General features: G+C 37.9%; 1 protein-coding gene across 1 annotated transcript in view; it reads left to right on the forward strand.

The window, feature by feature from the left end:
* The window catches only part of KIF26B (kinesin family member 26B), a 387002-nt gene that overhangs the window by 303798 nt on the left and 65696 nt on the right, over positions 1-17508 (forward strand). The window contains exon 10 of the mRNA XM_070734075.1: positions 379-538. Coding sequence (XP_070590176.1) covers positions 379-538 — 160 coding nt within the window. The remainder of the gene's footprint in view (positions 1-378; positions 539-17508) is intronic.

The raw sequence follows: 17508 nt of genomic DNA on the forward strand, positions 1-17508 counted from the left end.
CGTAGAAGAAGACAGTAGGACAGGGACGGTATGCACACCTTTTAGAAATGGTGAGAGGTCAACTGTAGACGATCTAAGGTTAAAATTTTTGGGGTTTGGGAAGGAAACCACAGAGCCATTCCAGGCACTGATCACTCTGTTGCTGAAGTCGTATTTTCTGCAGTCGAGTTTAGAACGGTTTACGTTTCGTTTGAATCTATTACATGCTGGTGTATTGCTGAGGTTGAAGGTGAAGTTAGCTCTATGTTTTAAAAATATCTACAGAATTCAGCAGGCCGTGAGTCACATTCTGGGGGATAAGGTTATCATTTATGCCCAAATCATGCTTTCAATGACAAGGTATCATTTATTTTGTCACTTTTATTTCTTTTCTGACAGTGTCAGGAGGCCGTAGTCGCTTACATCTCATTGATCTGGGAAGCTGTGTTAAACCTCTCAGCAAAAACCGCGAAGGGGGTTCTGGGCTCTGCCTTTCATTGTCTGCGTTGGGCAATGTCATTCTTGCCCTTGTCAATGGCAGCAAACACATTCCATACAAGTAAGTGAGTTTCCTTGGTCTCTCTTCATGTTATCTCTGTCTTACTTAATGAATTTAATGGCAGGCTTGTAATAGTGTTGCATGTGAAAATTGCGGAGACCATAAAAGAATCTCATGGACCAAATATAGATCCACAGGCATCATTGATGGCTCCTTACAAAGTTGTGCAACTTTTTCTTGATCTGTAGGCTGCAGTTGGTCATGAGCCCAGAACTACCCTCAAAAAGTAGTGGGCTGGAACAGGATAAGAATTTGTTTTGATTTGATTTACATTTCATTAAAATTAAATGCAACTAATATGTTTAGTCTGCAGTTATGCATACAAAGGGCTTTCTCTTTCCATCACATTAAAAGTTATAATTGGTAACAGCTTTTGAAGGTCTCTGAGAGCTGCATCAATTGTTTTCAAGGCCTATACTTGGTCTGGAGGCCTCAGGTAATTGTTTATGACATATCAGTCTTCCTAACCAGCAGAGAAGATTCATTGCTGAACTATTTGCATTATTGGCACGCATTTATTCAGGATTATAAAATGGCCACTTACTTTTAACAAAAAAGAATCCCTTTCAGGAAATGAAGCGTTGAATCATTTATAATTTGGAAGAGGTCTCATTTTCTTCATGTTTATGCCATTGCTTTCAGTATGAATACCGTTGTTAGTGGCAAACTTGAAGAAAAAAATATAAATGACCAACAGGTATGTGTAAAGCAGCAGGATATTTTGTAGTTGTTCTTTCTTTGACTGAATATATTTCAAGTTTCTTGTTTGAATATATATATATGTGTGTGTGTCACATTTTTTTTTTGCTGAATTTGAAAATTAAGGGAGACTAGGATTGATCTATTTTGGCCTTATTTTGGCCTCATCAGCTAGCCATACCCACTGGGACTTGAACCTGCAACCTTTGCCTTGTAAGACAGGGAATTATCCTCTAGGCTACAGTATCCAATCCCTTCAGCTCTGCACCAGGGAAGGGTTACATATTTGTGTCGAATCACCCTGGTGTATTGATCACAGCTCCTTATTTGCCTCTCGGCCCAACCCAGGGCCATTTCCAAGGCAGTTAATTTTATTGATAGCCGACAATTCTATCTATATGTGTCACGTGGTTTTTTTTCTGAATTTGAAAATTAAGGGAGACTAGGATAGATCTATTTCGGCCTTATTTTGGCCTCATCAGCTAGCCATACCCACTGGGACTTGAACCTGCAACCTTTGCCTTGTAAGGCAGAGAATTATCCTCTAGGCTACAGTATCCAATCCCTTCAGCTCTGCACCAGGGAAGGGTTACATATTTGTGTCAAATATCACACACACACACACACACACACATATACATATACATACATATATATATATTCATTCATTCATTCATTCATTCATTTATTTAAAACCGTTATATTCTACTGTTTGGCTTGAAAGTCTCCCAGATAGAATAGAAAGATGCATTTGTCAGGAATCATAAGGTGCAACACTTAATAGGGATAGTCATAGGGTATAAATAAGCAATCAAATCACATTAGGAAGCAGTCAATATAAATCATAAGGATACAAACAACAAAGTTACAGTCATGCGGTCATTAATGGGAGGAGATGGGTGATGGGAACGATGAGAAGATCAATAGTAGTGTAGACTTAGAAAATAGTTTGACAGTATTAAGGGAATTATTTGTTTATCAAAGTGATGGCCATTCAGGAAAAAAACTGTTCTTGTGTCTAGTTGTTCTAGTGTGCAGTGGTCTATAGCAGTGTTTCCCAACCTTGGCAACTTGAAGATATTTGGACTTCAGCTCCCAGAATTCCCCAGCCAGCATTCGCTGGCTGGGGAATTCTGGGAGTTGAAGTCCAAATTTCTTTAAGTTGCCAAGGTTGGGAAACACTGGTCTATAGCATCTTTTTGAGGGTAGGACTTGAAACAGTTTATGTCCCGGAGGTGAGATCAGATTTGAGTTTCTTTTTTTATTTACATTAATAAAATCATACTAATTATATGTAAACAATTCTAAATAAATCCGCCCACCATAAAATTAATATTGAGACTATATTAGGCCAGATTAGATTTAGAAGCTACTTGAAGCACCCGAGGACATTCTTGATGAGATTCCATAATTTGAGGCCACCACTGAGAAATGTCTGTCTCTAAAACCTGACAACCTTGCTTGTTTTATGTGGCTTACTAATGAGCACAATAGGACTCCGTAAAATACAGGTAGTTTCATGTTGTTTTTTTCCAAGGGTTTTGAAAATATCAGTTTCTATAAAACATTGGTATTAGCTAACTCCAACAGCTGTTTTTCTTGGCAGTGTATTTTTTAAAAAGAAAGAAAGAAAAAGGAAAGAAGCTTTGCATTCACTATATTGGCAAGTGCCTGCTGCAGCGGTTTATAGCAATTAAGCTACAACTCTTTTGGGTTCTTGAACACATGGAAATGCCAGAACATTTATTCGTGTTTGTATCTATCTCTTGAGAAGTGACACAAAACTGTCTCTTTGTAAACTGCAAACAGAATCTATTTGCAAAAGGAACATTAAGCCTGTTCAGATGATTTGCCAACCATCAACTAAAAACAATCCCAAGGACATAATTTATATATGAACACACAGAACTAAAGTGGTAGTGCCCAGTTTTGACAAAATAAAAAGTCTGTAAATATATTGTAAATTCTATTTGTAGAATCAGTTCTGGACCGGAAAGGCCACTAGATTGGATGTAATACATGCATTCTGGAACATAGTAGATTATATCCAATTAAGGCAGGGGTGAAATTCTCCCAGTTCCTTTTGCCTGTCAGTCATCAGGGAGCCGGTCGCAAAGAGAGCATGAGGCTCCACCCACCTGCCCAGATTTATTTATTTATTGGATTTGTATGCCGCCCCTCTCCGTAGACTCGGGGCGGCTAACAACAATGATAAAAACAACATGTAACAATCCAATCCAATACTAAAATAACTAAAAAAAACCTTATTATAAAAACCAAACATACATACAGACATACCATGCGTAAATTGTAAAGGCCTAGGGGGAAAGAATATCTCAGTTCCCCCATGCCTGACGGCAGAGGTGGGTTTTAAGAAGCTTACGAAAGGCGAGGAGGGTGGGGGCAATTCTAATCTCTGGGGGCAGTTGGTTCCAAAGGGCCAGGGCCGCCACAGAGAAGGCTGTTCCCCTGGGGCCCGCCAAACAACATTGTTTAGTTTAGAGACCTGGAGAAGGCCCACTCTGTGGGACCTAACTGGTCGCTGGGATTCGTGCAGCAGAAGGCGGTCCCTGTGATAATCTGGTCCGGTGCAATGAAGGGCTTTATAGGTCATAACCAACACTTTGAATTGTGACCGGAAACTGATTGGCAACCAATGCAGACTGCGGAGTGTTGGTGTAACATGGGCATATTTGGGAAAGCCCATGACTGCTCTCGCAGCTGCATTCTGCACGATCTGAAGTTTCTAAACACTTTTCAAAGGTAGCCCCATGTAGAGAGCGTTGCAGTAGTTGAGCCTTGAGGTGATGAGGGCATGAGTGACTATGAGCAGTGACTCCCGGTCCAAATAGGGCCGCAACTGGTGCCGCCATTTGGGTTCTTTTACCCTCTTTGCATGCACAGAGTACTTTGCACATACACAGAGGGTAAAACCCACCAAATGGTGGTGTCTGGGCAGGCGGGCAGAGCCTTGCACTTCCTTCACGACTGGCTCTCTGACAACTGACAGGCACGAGTGAACAGGGAGCATTTCACCCCTGAATTAGGGCAATGCTAATTTGACTACCATTAAAAAAAAGATGGACTAAGTTCAGATAACACAAAAGGGAAGTCAGACAAGTAGAGAAGTCAGACATATACTATACATGAGTCCTGCTTGTTGTATAGAACACAAAGTAAAGCAATAATCCAGACTCAAAAGGAAAGGAAAAGGTATTCTCTCATCTCAATCCTACTTCCCATACACACATTTAAACTTTGCTTAAGGTAAACTTTATTTTTTTAAAAAATAATGAGAACCATTTTCTTTAACTTTCTTATTTAAATGTGCTTATTTTGTAGTAATTAAAAGCTCTTATGCTTCTAAAATTAACATACACAGGTTGAATGGAAACATGAGTATTTAGTCAAGCATCAGTTCTGAGTGGAAATTTATCATATACTGTATTTATGCACAGAAATAAGAAAATCATAAATCAAACTAATCATAAATTGCTGAGAAGGATTGGTTCTGCTTCTTGGTCACCATTTTAAAAAGATGGATGGATGGATGGATGGATAAGATAGTAATTCTAAATTTCCTACTTCATCTGAGGTAATTTATGAGCATCCCCATAGTGTTATATCTGTTACTTGGCCTATTAAATACCAGAACTCCAGGATGTTCCCAAGGATAAATAAATGGGCCCCAAAACAGGACTCATAATATTCCTGAGGGAAAATAAAATTTTCCTTCTTCATTTTTCCTTTCTAAAACTTTTCTGGAAATTAAAGGATCTCGGTGGAATTTCTATTATTCTCAAGGTACTATTGCCAATCTTTGACAGTGTTGACAGTCAAATTTGAAGACCACTGGATATTTGTATCTTCCTCTTCCCACCACTTTGGGAGACCAGACATCCGCTATTTCACTATATTAGTCATCTTCATTAAAATATAAAAGGAAGATTTCAGCGGAGAATCAGTATGCATTTTTATATTGCCCAATTTCTTCTCGAATAAGGAGCTCATTCTTTTCCACGTGCTGTAAAAACTCGCACAGTCTTCTAGAGAAGGTAACAGAATTATGGCTTCACATAATGAAATTTCACCGGACTTACTTAAGGCAATAATGAGAAGGTTTTATTAAAATGATTGCAGAAATTGTTACTATTGCTTTACTTCTCTAAAAGCATTAAATTAAGTCTGATTTTTAAGATGAATGGGTCTCTTTGGTCCTCCAATGAAAACTCATTTACACACATTCCAGATACTGTACTCCTTTATAATGATCATTGTTTTTTAAAAAAATGATGCTGGTTGCTAGGCAGCAGGGCTAATAATTCACAGTAATGCAAAAGTAATCATTTTATACAATATTTATGAATTTCTTACTAAATAATGTCAATTTAATTTACTTTGGGACATAAATCTTACAAAACATTATAGCCTTCCATATTGTACCATCTAGGAATATAACTTAGCTAATATATGTGTGTGTGTGCGTGTGTGTCTGTGTGTGTATAACATATTTTGTTCTGATAATGAAAAGGAAGGGTGACTAGTATAGATCTATTTCAAGCTATTTTTCTCTCATCAGCTAGCCATACCCTTACTGGGATCTGAACCTGGGGAGTCTGCCTGTAAGACAGTAACTTTAACTTCTAGACCACTGGTTCCCCTCCTCTCAGCTTGCACCAGGAAAGAGTTATATGGTTTTTTTCCCTGACAAATCACCCTGGTATACCCAAATATGGGAGGGAGCATACCGTTTCCTGGGATTTTTAACCTTATTTTTATATTGCTTTTTAATATATTGATGGTGTTCATCTATATAGGACTGCCAGTTTCAAGCACATAGGAAAATCATAGAAGTAGATTTGTAAATTTATTGCACTGTGAATGATAAAAATGCAGAAAATATGTTAGTAAAATACATTCAGCCTTTTTTTCTTATTTACTATTGTATATCATTCTCTGCCACTGCAGTGGCTACTTAGAGTGAAGCTGGTATACAGATACAGTGGTACCTCTACCTAATAATGCCTCTACTTACGAACCTTTCTAGATAAGAACTGGGTGTTCAAGATTTTTTTGCCTCTTCTCAAGAACCATTTTCCACTTACAAACCCAAGTCCCCGAAACTGTAACTGGAAAATGCAGGGAGAAGCCTCTGTGGTATAGATCTATTTCAAGTGGTATAGATCTATAGATCTCTAGGAATCTCCTGGGAGGAAACAGGGCTGGAAAAGGAGGGGAGAAGCCTCTGTGGGGCCTCTCTAGGAATCTCCTGGGAGGAAACAGGGCCAGAAAAGGAGGGGAGAAGCCTCCATGTGGCCTCTTAAGGAATCTCCTGGGAGGAAACAGGACCTTCACCCTCCCTGTGGTTTCCCCTATCGCACACATTATTGCTTTTACATTGATTCCTATGGGAAAAATTGCTTCTTCTTCCAAACTTTTCTACTTAAGAACCTGGTCACAGAATGAATTAAGTTCGTAAGTAGAGGTACCACTGTACTGGTTTTGAAATCAAAGAGCAGATGACAGTCATGGCCAGAGTGGCTTTTACATAGATTAATCTTGTGTTCCAGTTGCATCCTGATCTATTCCTAGATCAGGAAGTTCTGCTAACTGCCATTGCAGTGACCACTTAGAGTGAAACTGGCATACAGATAGAACCTGATTTCGAAATCAAAGAGTAGGTGACAGTCTTGGTCAGAGTGGCCTTTACATAGATTCATCTTGTGTGCCAGTTGCATCTATTCCTAGATCAGAAGGTTCTGCTGTCATTTATGCCTTTGTCAATTATTCTATTAGATTACTTCAGCATACTGTACAATGAGGTTTCCTTGAAAATCACTTGGAACCTTTAATTGGTCTAGAATGTAATGATGCACAAAATTTTGAATGCTCCAAAGTTTCCCCGTAAAACATCACTACTGCACAAACTACATTGACTTGCAGGTAGCAATCTGGTTATCATCTTTAAAATAATAAATGACACAGAGCCAGTTTTCATGGGGTAACTATCTACCTCTAAGGACTTTTGCCCATTTCACCAAAACCAAAGGCATGAGCAGATTTCAGGTCCCCATAACCATGTAGAACTAAGGGGGCATGCATTCTTTGTCATAGTGCCTACCATATGAAACAATCTCCTACTTGTCATTTGGATGGCCCCTTCCACTTGGCCTTCTAGAAAAGTATTAAAACTTGACTCCCCCCTTCCAAGTGTTAGGCTCAGGGTGTGAGGGGAACTCAATATATGTGTCTTTTTTATGGAATTGTTATGCAGTGCCTTGGTTATCTATCTATCTGTTGGTCTGCCTGCCTGCCTGCCTGCCTGCCTGTCTATCTTGCATTGCATGATTTAAGTTGCTTATAGTTTTACATTGTTTTTCTACCTACTGTTTGCTTCCCAAAGTTATGTATTTTACATGGGCAGCTAAATAACTTTTAGCGGCCCATGTAAAATAAATGGATATGTAGAATAGATATGTTGAATTAGCATCAACAATTGGCCTAAATAAATTTGTCAACAGCGCAATGAATTAAATGTTCTTTGTTCCCATATAAAATTGTAGCATTTTGTTTACTAATGTAAATTAGTAAATTACTAATTAATTACTGTTGTATGATCATGGTCAACTACCAAATGGATCACTGCAATGAGCTGTCTATGGAGCTCCCTTGAAAGCTTCTACAAGTTCAAGCTGGTTCAAAATGTAATGGCAGGAGTAAATTAATGGTACACCTGGGTATGTCTGAGTTATATCTCTGTTTTGCAAGCTTCATTGGCTTCCGTTGTGCTTCTGAGTATTTATTTAATTTAATTCAACTTCTATGCTGCCCAATCCTGAAGAACAAATCAGGGTGCTGGTTGAAACTTTAAAAGTTCTGTGTGGTATAGGGCTTGATTATTCGTGGGGTCATCTCGCTCTGATTGCTGTGAAACAGAATTGAACAGGGTTGAACAGAATTATTGAGCCACCCAGTGTCATCATTGCAAGAAAGGTAATGATATACTGTAAATTGATTTAATTTTTTTAAATTCCTCCTCGGAAAGGACAATACCTGAGAAAATTGAAGAAATTACCTGTGTATTAAAATTCCCACTGATCTATCCAAGTTGTTAGCCACACAGTGATTTTAGACCTACTTGCATGATTGGATGGAACATTGTAAGGAATTCTTTCTTTTGTCTATCAGGTAGATAGACCATAGAACAAAGAGTCATAGGGTGGGAAGGTACTCTGAAGTCTTGTAGTCCAAATCTCTGCGCAAGATGAAAGATTTTATACCTTCCCAGTTAAATGTGTATCCAGTGTATTTTTGAAAACCTCCATTGATGGAGTACCTACAACTCCAGAAGCATGCGTATCCATTAATGAATGGTTCTGTCAGAAAATTTCTCCTTATTTCTAGGTTGGATCTCTATTTAACAAGCTTCTACTCATTATTTCTTGCCTGTCCTCTGGAGAATAAGTCAACTCCCTCTTTTCTATGAGAGCCTTGAGTCAGTAGAAGACAGTTATCATCTTCCTCCCTAATCCTTCTTTTTGATAGGCTAGACATGTCTAGCTCTCTCAAACATTCATCATACAATTTAGCCTCCAGACATTTATCATCTTTGTTGATCTTCTCTGCACACTTTCTAGGGTCTTTTTTATCATAGTGACCAGAACTGTATCCAGTATTTCAAGTGTGACCTCACTAGTGCAATATAAAGCGCTATTATCACCCATTTAAAATCTTGATGGTGTTCCTTTGTTGATGCAACCCAGGAGAACATCAGCAGATGAAATGGAAGAGGATTCTATCCCAGGTGAAGCCTGGAACCCCTAAAACATAATGATACTTTCCTCTTGGTACCCTGCTCAGCAGCAGCAAATCATTCTTTCCACCCAATATTAATGTTTGCCATTTAATGATTGTTAATGTTATTGTGATCCTGTTTCTATAATATTGGACAAATAACTGATTGCATTCCCATGATAGTGGGATAAGATCTATAAGAAACAATATCTCATGCATGAAATCCGCTATGACCACTCTGTTAATTCATATTCATGTACTTGCTCAAGCATATTTATAACAATTTTAAATGCTATTTCTCTCCAACAACAGTTTTTGAATGCAGATGAGTCTTACCTTATATACATATGGGAATAAAACACCAGCATTTTACTAATAGAAATGTGAAAATATAAACTCTGTCAAAATGAATATAAGACAAAAATTCATCCTGCCTTACTATTTCTATTTAGCTGGGAACAGTTCCATTGAACCAGAAGAGTCTTATTGTTATTGGTGTGATTTAGCCTGGCTAATTTTAATAAGACCATTGGTACTAGCTGTTTTAGAGCAATTGAGGCACATGATGTAGTAGGCATTGTGACACAAGAATAAAGAGAGACTGCAATGCAGAATTAGACATAGATGTAATTAATTAATTATTAAAATATATGCAATTTCTGACTCATTTACACAGCTTTAAGAGGTAAAGATAGCTGAGAACTCACGTGTGAACCACTAATCGGCCTATTTCCGCAAATATGACTTGATTGGAATTAATTCCAGTCGAATTTATAAATGAACTGAAATGTTCTTATGAGCATTGGTAATTTTTAACCAAGAACAATATAACACATCTTTGTTCTTTCCGGTGATTGCAACACTAACAATAACTGAGCAAAAATAGATTTTCTCCTTCACAAAGGACATGTTAGATTCCCTCTTGGAAGGCATAATTTGGCTGGAGATTTGACACAATAAGACAGTAATTAAATCTTTTTCATAATTCAAGTCTGGTAGCCATTATAAATGGATTCATAAATAGTCTCTGACTATTATGCCTGACCTCTAAACTTATGTCTTTTCTGGACTCTATTTTCCCATATTTTCTTTTCTGTAAATAGAGTTTTCTCTTGCCTGTAAGTAGCATTTACCTGCTTATATTTTCTGCATTCTTGTTTTAAGAATCTTTAACTATGAATGAAACAATTAATTTTGGCTAGTATTTCATGTACAAGGAAGATCTGAATATCATTATTTTTTGAATAAAGCTAAAACAGGCTCCTGTGTATCGTAGCCCAGGATAAGTGAATAAGGCAACTACATGATCTATACAATCTATATCTATATGTCTGTCTGTGTGTGTGTGTGTGTGTGTGTGAAGGGATTGGATACTGTAGCCTAGAGGATAATTCTCTGCCTTACAAGGCAAAGGTTGCAGGTTCAAGTCCCAGTGGGTATGGCTAGCTGATGAGGCCAAAATAAGGCCAAAATAGATCTATCCTAGTCTCCCTTAATTTTCAAATTCAGCTTAAACATGTGACATATATATATATATATATATATATATATATATCTCACATGTTTCTGCTGAACTTTTAAAATCAAGGGAGAAAAATTCAGCAAATGGCCCTGGGTTGGGCCTAGAGGCAAATATATGTTTGACTGCTAATGAATTCTGGTTAATTGAACATATCTATATTATCTGCATATAGTAATGAATGTCTAGAAACTGACATGAGCCAGAAAAGAATTTATGCTAGTATAGTGTACTTCAATTAGATTGTTACAAATATAGTCAGAGCCTATTATGGTTTCAGAAATCTGTAGCCGTGAATCCCCTGATTATCACCTTGGATGAAACAACCCAAATAGGTGCCAGTTTTTAAATCCTGCCAACCCTGGCCTACTCTTCTATTTCTATTGACCATTCTGCTGGCAAAAAAATAATAGATTTGAAGGAAATGCTTATTTTTATATGTTTTCATAAACTGCTTGGATTAGTTTGGGTGTGTTCCTTGTATAATTATTTTATAACCCATTTGTTAGAGCATTTTGTCATGTACTAAGCAAATCAAACCTATTAAAGTGGAAACATTTCCATTCCTTTAATTTACCCCTACTGAGAGATTTATACCACTTGGGATGTTTATATGGTGATTAACAGTGCTATAACAAAGAAACTTAATTTGAAACTTGGCAAAGCTGCCTTTTGTAATGCCTTTATATGAGTCTCTTATGTTACTATTTAAATCAATCCATACATTTATCCTTCCCACTTGGAGTAATTTGTGTGAATGCTACCTAGCTCTTCAGAGAAGTAGGTGTAAATGCCGATAGAACTGAAAGACAAATAAGATTTTCCTGACATTTTTATTTCCAATGAAGACTTTTGTCTACTGGATATATATATTTATCCGCTTTTTATAATCACAATAATTTTTACTTTAAAGGTCTTCAAGATTGAGGAATCTGAGCTAAAATATAGACTCTTCTCTATTCTGCTTTGTTATCTTCCTTTCTTTTAAATATTGGCTATATGAGCAGGAGAGAAGAAAATCAGTGGCTAAAATGTTCTTTCCTTTCTGAATCTCACATATCATGAATTTCATGAAATGTACTTTTCAGATCTCCCAAAGGTTCATGTTTGCCGGGCGATGAAGACTAAGGGAGGGGACCTCTTCAGCCTTAATGAAGCTAATGCAGGTTAGGTCATGAAACATAAAGGAAAGTGGATGATTGGAGCAGGGGTTCTCAACCTTTCGGACCTCAAGGATCACTAAATTTCATAATTTTAAATCCCGTGGATCACTAATATGATCTGCCTAATGACCAACTGGCTGGGTGTAGCTAGGTCATGTGACTGCGTGGGGTGTGGCCAACTCAATGTCACTCACGTTGAGGCGACCCCTGCTGGCTTCTATGCTTCCTCTGCCATCCACTCCTCACTTCCCCGCCTGGGCTCCTTACGGCCACAACAGGAAGCAGTTGTTGGAGCTAAGCAGCCACTACGAGGAACAGTTGGCAAAACAGCTCAGTTTAAATTGAATCTGATGAAGAAGGAGGCTCATTAGAAGCACCTCATTGAGGACTACGAGCATAAACTTTCCAAGCAGAAGGAAAACCTGCAGGAGTGCAAGGGCAGGTACCGGCACCTGGAGGCTCTGCAGGTTGAGATGGTCAGCCAGTTCCAGGCCATTATGCAGTCCCACTGGAACAAGATCTTCGGGCTCTTCACCATAAGTGCCACTTTCCTCCAGCCTTCGCCCTGGGGATGTAGTTTGAGGATCCCTGATATAGTTCTATATTAAAAAAAATATAGTGATAAATATTTTTTCTGTGGACCACCAAAATTTTCTCATGGACCACCACCTTTTCAGGAAAATGGAAGGGTGAGAGAGGGTATATTTATTTTCTTAACTAGAAACATAGAAACATAGAAGATTGACGGCAGAAAAAGACCTCATGGTTCATCTCGTCTGCCCTTATACTATTTCCTGTATTTTATCTTAGGATGGATATATGTTTATCCCAGGCATGTTTAAATTCAGATACTGTGGATTTACCAATCACGTCTGCTGGAAGTTTGTTCCAAGGATCTACTACTCTTTCAGTGAAATAATATTTTCTCACATTGCTTTTGATCTTTCCCCCAACTAACTTCAGATTGTGTCCCCTTGTGCTGTGTTCACTCTCCTATTAAAAACACTTCCCTCCTGGACTTTATTTAACCCTTTAACATATTTAAATGTTTCGATCATGTCCCCCCTTTTCCTTCTGTCCTCCAGACTATACAGATTGAGTTCATAAGTCTTTCCTGATACGTTTTATGCTTTAGGCCTTCCACCATTCTTGTAGCCCGTCTTTGGACCCGTTCAATTTTGTCAATATCTTTTTGTAGGTGAGGTCTCCAGAACTGAACACAGTATTCCAAATGTGGTCTCACCAGCGCTCTATATAAGGGGATCACAATCTCCCTCTTCCTGCTTGTTATACCTCTAGCTATGCAGCCAAGCATCCTACTTGCTTTTCCTACCACCGGACCATACTGTTCACCCATTTTGAGACTGTCAGAAATCACTACCCCTAAATCCTTCTCTTCTGAAGTTTTTGCTAACACAGAACTGTCAATACAATACTCGATTGAGGATTCCTTTTCCCCAAGTGCATTATTTTACATTTGGAAACATTAAACTGCAGTTTCCATTGCTTTGACCATTTATCTAGTAAAGCTAAATCATTTACCATATTACAGACGCCTCCAGGAACCCTATTGCACACTTTAAAGTCATCGGCAAATAGGCAAACCTTCCCTACCAAACCTTCCCCTATGTCACTCACAACAAACTAGTCAAACAAGTTAGAGTTTTTTATTGTGTCTGCTTTCCTCCAGTATTAACAGCTCTTATAAGGACAAATCTGAATCCCAACAATATGGAGAGGAGAATTGTAAATACAATCACCTGCTTTTCCTGTTATATTTGTGATAATTACATTTATTTTTATGTTAGTCTTCCTCCGATTTTCTTTCCCTACTTTCAAACTTGTTATTCATAGATTTTCATTAATTATTACCTGAAGTAATTTATACACTGTTGCATTATTAATTTACACCTTAGCTTTCAGAGCAAGAATCAGAAATGTTCATTCTCAGGCATTTCATTGATTGTGATACTTCAATGAAGCGAACAGTATGTTCTTTAATTTAGTCTTTAATGCTCCAAATCTTTTAACTTCTCAGAGTAAGACATGGGAGAGATTACTGCTGTAGTTGCTATCCCTTAAAAACATTTCCTGAATATTAAAGTCCCTGTAGTTTACATATTTATATTACACATCATATCTACGTGATAATGGATGCTTTGGGTTCACTGCATGGACACGAGACCTATTTAGGTGATCTGTTTCAGTTGATTGAGGGGGCTTTGGAAGATTCTTGAGGAATTGAATTGCTTAGCAAATTCTTGATTTCTGCCTGAAATTGGGAGGTAATTTGGGCCTCACATCACATCATTTCTATGTGTCCTTTCTCTCTTTCTGCACTAATCCAGTAGTATATTTTAGTTCAGGGGTCCCCAAACCTTTTACACAGGGGGCCAGTTCACTGTCCCTCAGACTGTTGGAGGGCCAGACTATAAAAAAAACCTATGAACAAATCCCTATGCACACTGCACATACCTTATTTAAAGTAAAAAACAAAATGGGAACTAATACAATGTTTAAAATAAAGAAGTTATAAGTAATTAATTAATAATTAAGTAATTAAGTAATTTATACTTTATTAACAAGTAAATTTAAACTTAAATCAACAAACTCAATTTCTCCTTCCTTCCTTCCCTCCCTCCTTCCTCTCCACTTCTCTCTTCCCTCTTCCTTTTCTCTCATTTGTTTCATTTTCCTCTCCCTCATTCCTTCCCTCCATCATTTTCTCTTTTTCTCTCTCTCTCTCTTTCCATCTCTCCCTCTTCCTTTCTCTCTCCCTCTCTATATCTCCCTCTTTCTCTTTCTTTCTCTCTCTTCTCTCTTTCTCTCACTCACTCTCTTTCTAACTCTCCCTCTTTTGTATCTCTCACACTTTCTCTCTCCCCCCCTCTCTATTTCTTCCTTTCTATCTCTCCTCTTCATTTCTCTCTCCCTCTCTATTTCTCCCTCTTATTATATCGGTCGGTAAAATCTCGTGTGCTGCCACGGGCCGGTTAAAAGACCTCAGCGGGCCGCATCCGGCCCACGGGCCGTAGTTTGGGGACCGCTGTTTTAGTTTATTAAAGTGCTCCAAAAGATGAAGCTCTAAAAGATGTCCTCCTGGAGTACCTTGGAGGAAGACCTAAAGTGACTGATTGGACATGATGGAAGCCCATATCAGGATTACCTCATGGCAATAAGGGTAGCAAAATGTCACCTGCCCTTACTGTATCTGCTGATAGTCATCCAGTGGCTCTGTTTAGGGTGACCCATTTCCAGGGGGCAGTGAGTGGAACAGGACATTGTGAAGAGCATTCTGGTTATTTGTTAGATAATGTCATTCAGTTCTGTTTGAAGATAAACTCCAACTGGGCAGGCCAAACTGAGGTTTCTGAAGCTTAGTCTTGTATTGTGATGTAGGATGAGTAAATTGGAATAATGCCTGAGGAAATGGGCAGGATTCTTTTCTCTGTTAATTTAAATTTCACTCTTTAATGATTTATTAAGGTAGCCAGAAAGGTAATCTGTGGTTGAATCCATACTGGAGTGCCAACCTTGTGGACAGAGGGTATTGTGCCTTCAGCCTTGAAGGAGGCACTGGAGTGTTCCCTTCTCAAGAAACTAGCCTTGGGCCCAATGCTTCCAACCTTCCCTTTTTAGAAAAGTTTGTTAAAAAGGTGGTCAGACTGCAGTTACAGTCTGGAGAGACACATTTCAGTTATGTTTCAGACAAGGATTCAGTCTTAAGACATCCTTGCAGACATACTTGTGACCTTGTGGCAGAGTTAGGATGAAGATTATTATTATTATTATTATTATTATTATTATGTCAATACAACTCAACAAACGAGATCACTATGCTGGATTTCGTATTTCATCACCAGTCGGGCACTTCCCAAGCACCTAGGATTGCGTGATATAGATTATTATTATTATTATTATTATTATTATTATTATTATTATATCAATACAACACAGCAAACGAGATCACTATGCTGGATTTCGTATTTCATCACCAGTTGGGCGCTTCCCAAGCACATTATTATTATTATTATTATTATTATTATTATTATTATTATTATTATTATTTCGTTTGTTCGTTTATTTATTTATTTATTTATTTATTATTTATTAGATTTGTATGCCGCCCCTCTCCGTAGACTCGGGGCGGCTCACAGCATACAATAAAACAATTCATGACAAATCTAATAGATTAAAAAAAACATTAAAAAACCCCATTATTAAATCAGACATACACACAAACATACCATACATAAATTGTATAGGTCCGGGGGAGGGGGGGAATGCCTCAATTCCCCCAGGTCTGACAGCAGAGGTGAGTTTTAAGGAGTTTACGGAAGGCAAGGAGGGTGGGGGCAGTTCTAATCTCCGGGGGGAGCTGGTTCCAGAGAGTCGGGGCTGCCACACGACATTGTTTAGTTGACGGGACCCAGAGAAGGCCAACTCTGTGGGACCTAATAATAATAATAATAATAATAATAATTATTATTATTATTATTATTATTATTATTATTATTATTATATGATGTTTGATATAATCATGTCCTAGAAATATGATAACCTACTCTGATCCAGTTATCTCTGTTTTGTTTTTCACATTTCCCAATATTAGTGTAGGACAACACTGTTACCCAGAAAAAGATTTATTCAGAAATTCTAGGATCTTGGGAAAACAAATTCTTTTTTTGGAATTTGGAACTAATTTTTTTTGGGGGGGAAGGCGGGGTTTGATAATAATGAGGTTCATCTTTTTAGCTTTGCCTTTGTCTTCACTGTAGCTAAAGACATAATAGGATTTCATCCTTGGGAGGTGAAAAGATGATTACTTCATAGCCATGTAAGTTTTTAATTAAGAATTAATTACATTTTTATCCCAGCTTTTTTCCTGAAGAACTCGGGGTAGCTTATACAGTTCCCCTCATTTTAATCTTGGAATAACTGATGTTGAATAGGCTGCGATTTAGAGACCAATTCAAGGTTACCCAATGAGCTTCATGGTTCAATACAGTTTTGAATGAGGCTTTTGTTAGTATTGATCCATGACTAATTGTCTTGTTAAGCACTTGGAAGCAAAAGGGGTAAGATATGACTTACCTGTATATAGTAAGGCTTCTTGTTAACCTATTTGTCCTACTGTTCAAAGAGCAATATATGTGGACAATTTGTCTTCAGATAGCATACAGATATTTCCCTTAGATATATAATTAAGTAGACATTCAGGTCTTGTTTGCCTTTTACTCTGTATAAGTGTTATATATGTTTATATGGAGACCAGGTTTACCAAGTTTTGTCATCTTCATTTGAAGGAAGAATGCAAATACAGCATTATTATATCACTGGCTGCACTGGGACAGCAGTCCTTGGGGACATTTTCCATTCATGTGACCTAGGTAGAACATAAAGACAGATACAATCATTTTTGGAACATGGTAAAATTTGTTCCTGTTAAAGTATTCATGACCTGGAAAGCCATGTTGACAAGGTTAGCCAATGAATAGGCATAGCAACTAAGTCTGCCAATGAGAGCTAAACACTTCTGAATCTGTGCAGAGAATCGAAACTGAAACTGGAAGGCTGGGCGTGGCTCAGTCATCACTCTGCTCTCTGTCCTCTCTGCTCTCTTGGCCACTCTACTTGTCTGCTGCGGAAATGAAACTAACTGTTACCTGTTACCTGTAATAGCTTGAAAAAGAATCTATATTGACACTAAAATTTATCTATATTCATCTATATTCTTTTATATAAAGAAGTGAATGAATCCAGCTGAATCAGTCATCTCTGTGTGCTTCTGGAAA

The sequence above is a fragment of the Erythrolamprus reginae genome, chromosome 1, assembly GCF_031021105.1.
Source record: "Erythrolamprus reginae isolate rEryReg1 chromosome 1, rEryReg1.hap1, whole genome shotgun sequence".
NCBI lineage: Eukaryota > Metazoa > Chordata > Lepidosauria > Squamata > Dipsadidae > Erythrolamprus > Erythrolamprus reginae.